The sequence below is a fragment of the Centruroides sculpturatus genome, unplaced genomic scaffold (genome assembly GCF_000671375.1).
Source record: "Centruroides sculpturatus isolate CEXI.00-Female unplaced genomic scaffold, Cexi_2.0 scaffold1535, whole genome shotgun sequence".
Lineage (NCBI taxonomy): Eukaryota > Metazoa > Arthropoda > Arachnida > Scorpiones > Buthidae > Centruroides > Centruroides sculpturatus.
In genome coordinates this window covers 20,507-30,228 of record NW_019386313.1, presented here as the reverse complement: position 1 = coordinate 30,228, position 9,722 = coordinate 20,507, and the positions used below count along the sequence as shown (strand labels likewise).

Genomic DNA, 9,722 nt, shown 5'->3' with positions numbered 1-9,722 from the left:
TAAATAAAAAATTACACCTTTGTCAATCTAGCAAGAATTTAATAACATAAAAACATTTTCAATCGTTTTAAATGATCTTCCTCAATTATATAAAACCAAACATTAAAAATAGAACACCAAACAATTATAGAACAAATATAAAAAAATTAACAGAAATTGTCCTTGAGGACTAAATATAAATAAATAAAGGACATAAATATGGTCAAAAATAACAGAAAAAATAAATATAAGTTGTAACATTGATAGAATTATTAATTATTATAAAATGATCTCCAAGCAGTAGATCAGGCAGTAGATAATTTTTTATTGAATTTTGTATCCAGTACAGTAATACCCCGAACTTACGCGATAGGTGGGACCGAGCGATAACCGCGTAAGTCGGGGTATAATTTCTCAATGTGTGTAAAATCCAAGTGGGATGTATGTAAGTTAATAAATGTTCTCGTTAATCTTATCTCGTCTTTTGATTTGTTCTTTGTTACAAGAAATCACCACATAGAGTCTCTAGAGTCTCTGTAGATATAACAAACACAGAAATAAATGACACAAAATAAATTGTAGCTATGTGTCGATTCCGCGCGACACGTCCAAACATGTAAGTTGAACAACAGTGTGGAAAGAATGAGTAATCAAGAGTTGCGTGGCGCTCAAACAAAAGACGAATCGACGAGATTTGAAAATCGCGTAACTCCGGGTTTGTGTAAGTCGGGGTAGCGTAAGTCGAGGTATCACTGTATACAGTTTGCTAAATATTTAACGATAGCACTAAATGCATCTTAGTATAAAATAAGACTAACTTCAACTAATAATCAGTGTGAATTACAATTAACTCTTGAATAACAAACATTTTTGTAACCTCTTCTGGGTTCTTCCTCGGGTTTTTCTTAATTGTAAATAAGCTGGATCTTCCAATATTCAAGAGTTAATCGTAATTCGCACTGGTTATTGGTGAGTTTTATTTCATATTCATCCCAGTGTAGTATGCAGATATGTATTATTAGTATAACAGTTTTGATTGTGCCAATTCAACATACCATAATTATTTTTAGGAAAAAAAAGCATAAATATGGCTTATCAATATATTACTGTAGATCAGTAAGCTAGATTTATCAATGTGATTGTTTAAAATATCATTGTGTCAACTAACATGCATTAATATCAAATAAATATACAGTAGAACCTTGCTTAATGAGCACCTCACATAACAAGCAAAACAAAATTGTAAAATATTACTCACTTAACAAGTGGTGTTTTGCATAATGAGTGACGAAAAGAGGGGAAATCCTGGATTATGTGCATGCTCTTTTAGTCTGTGTTTAGCACTTGTTCCGCTAGCATCTTAGTGTCGCTTGTGATCAAACATTTTTCCAAACTTGTGTTCACACATATTGTGCATACGTCGGATTCCGCACGATGTCTTCTCTCGACTAAATTCGGGTCCTTTTTCAGCTTGGGAAATAGCCAAAGGTATTTTTGGGTTATCCGACCAACCCCAGTCCCCAATTGAGTCGGATAATCGATGCTCTACTGTATTGAATTTCTTTGATGGAAATTTTGTGTTGAGGTGTAATTTCTTATCTACAGTATTTAATTGTTGTCACTAATTTGGTGATAGTGTTAGATCTCTGTAGGACTACATCATTAGTTTTCTTTTCCATCCAGGAGATTCGTAACATTCTTCTAAGTATCTTTATTTCAAGTGTTGCAATTTGGTTTGTAACATTAACTTTAAGGGTCCAAGTTTCTGCACCATATAACAATATAGACCAAATGTAACATTTGACCATCCTTAGACATTGCTTAAGGTTTAGATTATAGTTGCAAAAATAGAATTTCATGTTGTTAAATGTAGCATGAGTAGCTTCAATTCTGCATTTTACTTCTTTATCAGGATCTACGTCCTCTGTAATAAAGCTTTCTAAATATTTGAACTGCAACACTCGCTCTATTTGTAATCAAGACAATAAACAATTCTAAATAAGTTTTAAAAGTTGAAGATTAAACTGGAATAAAAGAAATGATGACACAATTATGCTTTGAAAAAGAATTTTCAAAGCATAATTGTGTCATCATCAGATAAATAAATGAATTTTATGAAAATTTATGAATTTTTACTTACATGGTTTATGGACCCAAAAAAATGTCGGGGTGGACAAACATCCCACTGCATTAATGCCAGAAAAAAAACTCAGTGCACTAACGCAGGGTTAATTAAACATTACTACATTTTTAACATGCAAATATTTTATTTATATATACCAAAATCTGCAAATATTCTCACAATCAGCTATTCTGAAACTCATTAACAGTTCAAAATGAGAAATCTTTACAATTTGGCAACAATCTAATGAAAGTTTTCTTCTCTATATTATTTCCAATCTTAATTTCATCATAGTTCAATGTCTTAGCACATAATGATCATGAACATTGTTTTATCATCATCCAATTTTCTTGTATTCTTTTATTCTCGGTTTTGTTTATTTTCAGTCAGCAGAAAGTGTTGACTGTTTTTTATTTTTTATCTAGTTGCCAAATGTTAACAAGATATTTACCACTTCAATCATCTCTCTTGCCTTTTATTTTTCACAGATAACAAATTCAATAAGTTGATAGTTCTTTCAGCCTGTGAGTCACAATGGAGTGCTGTATTACATTTTTTATGATTGAAAAATTCATTTTTCAAAACTGCAATCAAGCAGAAAATTCCAGTAAAAATGAGGTTTACATACACTTTTTCTAAAAGCAAATATAATCAATTCTAATTAACTATTAATTATTTTCTTTAAATTAACTGCAAGAAAGACTTCATACAAAAATTTGATAGATAGAATAATCATTTATATATTTTCTAGAATAATTGTTAGTTAATTTAACAAATAATTCAATTTATTTTGATTAAATTGACTTGTTATTGAAAAATATTTTTAAAGTAAAATTATTTTTCTTAAAATTGAAGCCACATAATTAGGACAGTATGTGTATCAAATTTGATTGAGATTTGCCCAATAGTTCTTTCTACAGAGAGCTGTGAATACCTACTATATAATTATAATCATCCTGTAAGTATATCATGTATAATCATCAATATATTATAAACAGAAAAATTACATTTTTTAGATATTCTATTTCTTTTAAACATTTTTAAACAATTAAAAGATTAATGAACCATACAGCTAAAAATACTATATTTTATTTAATTTTATTAAATTGTAAAAAAGAAAATATATTCTACCTGAAATGCTAACTGGTGATATTTTTGTTTTTCTACAGGATTTAAAGAATACCACCATTCTCCTAATATTTTGCTGACTGTCCTATTATCTTGATTCGGGTGTCGCTGATGAACCAAAGCTCTGTGACGCTTGCTGAATATCATGAATGCATTCATTGGACGGCGAATGTGATCTTTTTCTTTTGCCTGCAAAGTTTAAAGAAAAGATATATATATATATTACACACACACACTTCACTTCCTAACAAAATAAATAAATACAGCAAAACTTATTTATTTTAATATACATGCAAATGAAAACTTATTACAGAAACTGAAAAAACCACACAACAGGATAGTGATTTATTGATTCAGTTTTATCATTGATAAAATTTTATTAAAAATTTCAACTGCCTCCAAATACAATTTTCAATTACTTAAAGATAATTTAAATGGAATTATAAATAAATTAATTTTATATGAAGTTTAATTGTATAATATAAATAACACCTTTAACATTCAGCAATAAAAATGTATAATATGATAAAAACGTTTTCAACTGTTTTTTAACGGCCATCTTCAGTTGGATCAATATTAAAAAAAAAAAAAAACAACTATGGTTAAAGATGTTATTTATATTATTTAATTTATTCCAGTATAAGTTCTTGTTTTATTTATTTGTTTAATTGCAGGTATAATATCATTAAGTGAGAACTGTACAAATATTAATATTATCATAAAAGTATTTATTTACTTTGCAAAAACTGAATTAATTAATTTTATATTTTAATACATATACTTTTAAAATAATTTAAATTTTTAATTCAAATTTAAAACCAGAGTGACCAAGCTCTTAGTGGAATAGACAAAAGCATTCAAAAATTTTATGCTGTCTCTAGACAGAATAACATCTAAGCTTTCCCAATGGTAAACTACTGTAATCTGACAAGAATGGTGTCTTCAGTAAAGACTGGTTCTTGCTCTAATTATTAAGATGCATTAATGTTTCTTATTGAATAAAAAACTAATGAAAAACATTTAATACAGCCTGAATAGGCATGGACATTAGAAACAAATAAAATGTAAAACATCAATATATGAAAATATTCATGTTTTTATTGGGGAAAACAAATAGATGATCATGCTGTTTTATTTGTCATAGTGATTATAATAATATAGAAATATATTTAGGAAAATAAATTTTATGCTTGCAAATATATGCATAACTATATATCTACAAATTCAAACTTATTCAGAATTTTTTATAGTTAAATTTGTTTTAAAATTAATTAACTATATATATATTATAATTGAGGAAAAATTAATTAATTTATATAAATTAATTCAATAATAAATGTTTAACTAGCAAAAGAATGTATAAAAATAAGAAGAAAATGTAAATTCCAAAAGTTCAAGAATGTAAAACATTTTTTTGTTCTTTCAAATATTTTTTGATTGTATCTAAAGTAGCTCATTAATAAAAATGAAAAAAAAAGAAAGAAAACATTTATGATTTTTTTATTACAAAAATTGCTTCTAGCCCTTGATATAATTATATTGGTCTGATAAGCCCTCACTATTATCTGCCTCACGGTTGTGGATAATTTAATTAATATAATTTATGATTTTTTTTTGTTAAACACTATTTTTTTCTTTCCAACACAAAAAGCTGTGAACTCTGTTGTTTGACACATTAAACACTACAATAGTGGGGCAAAATTTATCACACAGCTTTTTATGAACAATATAGCCCAAATATGATGAATATTTAATATAATTTTATCTGCATTATTAAAAGACATTTTTTTCTCAATTTTTAGGCATGTTTCAAAATTGCAACTTACGATCTGAATGATATTTTTTCTAATCTTAATATGCCATCTTGTATGTTCATCAGCTTTTGAACTCAACAGAACTACCACATTCAAGATTGTGTAAATGGACAGATACAAATCCAAAAGAAATAGAATAATCACTAAATTATATTCCTAGTGTTTTTTACTGTTTATGTTCACTGATAAAAAATGAAGAGTTTCTTGAATATTTGTTTTTTTTTGTTTTATATTTTAATGATATTGTACTTATTCACATTCATTGTGCAAGAACATTAGAACAGGCAAATTTTGCTCATTCTTCATCTTTTATCGGAAAAAAAAAATTCCTAAAGTATTCTATGATAAAAAAATTTACTAGGACAAGTGCAATTTCCATTTCTAAAGGTCATGTTTTAACTATTTCCATTATACGAGGTGTGTTCAAAAAGTATCGGACCTTTGGTCGGCAAAAATAAATTTATTGACTTTGAAATACAAAACCCTAATCCCCTTCAAAGTAGTCTCCTTGGTAATGTATACACTTCTCCCAGCGTTCCTGCCATTGCTGGAAACACTGCTGGAACGCATCTTTTGGAATGGCCATCAGCCGGTCCGTCGGATTCCGCACGATGTCTTCTCTCGACTAAATTCGGGTCCTTTTTCAGCTTGGGAAATAGCCAAAGGTCACACAGAGCCATGTGGGGAGAGTACGGAGCGTGAAGAACCACAGGAATATTGTGTTTGGAGACGAAAGCCCGAATCAGATGCGCAGAATGGGCGGATGCATTATCACGATGGAGCTGCCAAGTTTTGATCGACCACAGATCCGGTCGTTTGCGTCGCACTGTATCGGAAAGACGACGAAGGACCTCCTGGTAGTACTCCTTTGCGATGGTTTGGCCTTGTGGTGCGTACTCACGACACACCACCCCACGAGAGTCGAAAAAACTGTCAACATGACCTTTGATATTACTGCGGACCTGCTGCGCTTTTTTTGGCCTTGAGAATCGTCCCTGAAAGCCTGCTGAATCTTGCAAATGGTTTACGCTTAAGTATCGCCAAGGTTTTTGGCAAAATTTAACATAATATTGCTGCTCACGTTGTTCAGTAATTTTCCAGCTTAGTGGAATCCGACAAGAGCGCACTACATGCCCTCCCTCATAGGCCGATTGCCAACGACTGATGCTTCCTGCAGGCAGGAAAAAATTCAGGGCTGTGCATGATTGTTCCCTCCACAACTCCATCGAAGGAGGCCTCTTGCGCATCATTGGTTTACGCGGAAAAAAAAAGGTCCGATACTTTTTGAACAGACCTTGTATTTATACGGCTAGTGTGTTGATCCAAAGTAACAGAGCTCAGATTTCAATGTACAGTCGACCCCCCAATAACACAATACATACGTTCCGTTTTTTATGAAACTGATGTTATACAAGTCCTTAAATACATGAGCCAATCACAGTAGTCCGTAAACAGCACGTATGCAGTTTATGGACTATGGCTGTTTGAAAGGTTTTCTTTTATAAAATTAATCGATTCTAGACTAATTTGACTCAACATTTCCAAAACACGTATAATTTTTTGGGAATAATCCATATAAACTATGCTATAAACAAAAGATTGTAAGATTACTTACAGAGTGTGCACCATTCGATGACGCCATTGCTTAAGCTTGTTTTCATCATGGAGCGGCACATCGAACGTGGGCGCACTTGTTTCCTGATAAATTATTTTTTTGCAAAAAATTTGCTGAACTTTGGAGACATCATTAATATAAATATAATTTTTATGGCCATTAAATAATAAATGGTTTTTAGTAGGTCTGCTGCTCGTTTAAACTCAATGGTTTGTGCAATATCCGCTATTGGTCTAGATTCGACCAATCCTGTCGCAACACAAGTCAGCGATGACATTTTACCGTTATATAGGAGTCTCTTTTAGCGTGTTTATACGAATAAGGTCGCAATTTTTTCACCGCTATATACAAATCCGAATTATATGAACCCGTTTTATAGGGGGTATACTGTATATATGTGTTACAGAAATGCAACATATGGCACTAAATAAAAAATTACACCTTTGTCAATCTAGCAAGAATTTAATAGCATAAAAACGTTTTCAATCGTTTTAAATGATCTTCCTCAATTATATAAAACCAAACATTAAAAATAGAACACCAAACAATTATAGAACAAATATAAAAAAATTAACAGAAATTGTCCTTGAGGACTAAATATAAATAAATAAAGGACATAAATATGGTCAAAAATAACAGAAAAAATAAATATAAGTTGTAACATTGATAGAATTATTAATTATTATAAAATGATCTCCAAGCAGTAGATCAGGCAGTAGATAATTTTTTATTGAATTTTGTATCCAGTACAGTAATACCCCGAACTTACGCGATAGGTGGGACCGAGCGATAACCGCGTAAGTCGGGGTATAATTTCTCAATGTGTGTAAAATCCAAGTGGGATGTATGTAAGTTAATAAATGTTCTCGTTAATCTTATCTCGTCTTTTGATTTGTTCTTTGTTACAAGAAATCACCACATAGAGTCTCTAGAGTCTCTGTAGATATAACAAACACAGAAATAAATGACACAAAATAAATTGTAGCTATGTGTCGATTCCGCGCGACACGTCCAAACATGTAAGTTGAACAACAGTGTGGAAAGAATGAGTAATCAAGAGTTGCGTGGCGCTCAAACAAAAGACGAATCAACGAGATTTGAAAATCGCGTAACTCCGGGTTTGTGTAAGTCGGGGTAGCGTAAGTCGAGGTATCACTGTATACAGTTTGCTAAATATTTAACGATAGCACTAAATGCATCTTAGTATAAAATAAGACTAACTTCAACTAATAATCAGTGTGAATTACAATTAACTCTTGAATAACAAACATTTTTGTAACCTCTTCTGGGTTCTTCCTCGGGTTTTTCTTAATTGTAAATAAGCTGGATCTTCCAATATTCAAGAGTTAATCGTAATTCGCACTGGTTATTGGTGAGTTTTATTTCATATTCATCCCAGTGTAGTATGCAGATATGTATTATTAGTATAACAGTTTTGATTGTGCCAATTCAACATACCATAATTATTTTTAGGAAAAAAAAGCATAAATATGGCTTATCAATATATTACTGTAGATCAGTAAGCTAGATTTATCAATGTGATTGTTTAAAATATCATTGTGTCAACTAACATGCATTAATATCAAATAAATATACAGTAGAACCTTGCTTAATGAGCACCTCACATAACAAGCAAAACAAAATTGTAAAATATTACTCACTTAACAAGTGGTGTTTTGCATAATGAGTGACGAAAAGAGGGGAAATCCTGGATTATGTGCATGCTCTTTTAGTCTGTGTTTAGCACTTGTTCCGCTAGCATCTTAGTGTCGCTTGTGATCAAACATTTTTCCAAACTTGTGTTCACACATATTGTGCATAAATATCAACAATCATCATCCATTATATAATAAACACACCAAACGATATGCCAAATTCTTGAGCTATGTAAAGGCTATAATTAAATATTAATATAAATTAGAAATTAATTTGACTAGAGGTAGGCAGTTATGCTGCCATCTTGTATTAAATTTAATGACCAATTCCAAATTAAAATTTTAAAATGTCTATATTAAAAATTAATTATTTATAATTATTAAATTTAATATAGGATGGCAGCATAACTGCCTACCTCTAGTCAAATTAATTAATTTCTAATATTTAATTATAGCCTTTACATAGCTCAAGAATTTGGCATATCGTTTGGTGTGTTTATTATATAATGGATGATGATTGTTGATATTTATGCACAATATGTGTGAACACAAGTTTGGAAAAATGTTTGATCACAAGCGACACTAAGATGCTAGCGGAACAAGTGCTAAACACAGACTAAAAGAGCATGCACATAATCCAGGATTTCCCCTCTTTTCGTCACTCATTATGCAAAACACCACTTGTTAAGTGAGTAATATTTTACAATTTTGTTTTGCTTGTTATGTGAGGTGCTCATTAAGCAAGGTTCTACTGTATATTTATTTGATATTAATGCATGTTAGTTGACACAATGATATTTTAAACAATCACATTGATAAATCTAGCTTACTGATCTACAGTAATATATTGATAAGCCATATTTATGCTTTTTTTTCCTAAAAATAATTATGGTATGTTGAATTGGCACAATCAAAACTGTTATACTAATAATACATATCTGCATACTACACTGGGATGAATATGAAATAAAACTCACCAATAACCAGTGCGAATTACGATTAACTCTTGAATATTGGAAGATCCAGCTTATTTACAATTAAGAAAAACCCGAGGAAGAACCCAGAAGAGGTTACAAAAATGTTTGTTATTCAAGAGTTAATTGTAATTCACACTGATTATTAGTTGAAGTTAGTCTTATTTTATACTAAGATGCATTTAGTGCTATCGTTAAATATTTAGCAAACTGTATACAGTGATACCTCGACTTACGCTACCCCGACTTACACAAACCCGGAGTTACGCGATTTTCAAATCTCGTCGATTCGTCTTTTGTTTGAGCGCCACGCAACTCTTGATTACTCATTCTTTCCACACTGTTGTTCAACTTACATGTTTGGACGTGTCGCGCGGAATCGACACATAGCTACAATTTATTTTGTGTCATTTATTTCTGTGTTTGTTATATCTA

General features: G+C 30.7%; 1 protein-coding gene across 1 annotated transcript in view; it reads right to left on the bottom strand.

Annotated features, from left to right (window-relative positions):
• Positions 1-3,226: 3,226 nt before the first annotated feature.
• Positions 3,227-9,722, bottom strand: part of LOC111614510 (protein capicua homolog) — a gene marked incomplete at its 3' end in the record, with an annotated part of 14,772 nt that continues 8,276 nt past the window's right edge. Inside the window, exon 3 of the mRNA XM_023355880.1 lies at positions 3,227-3,418. Within this exon, the coding sequence (XP_023211648.1) occupies positions 3,227-3,418 (192 nt within the window). The remainder of the gene's footprint in view (positions 3,419-9,722) is intronic.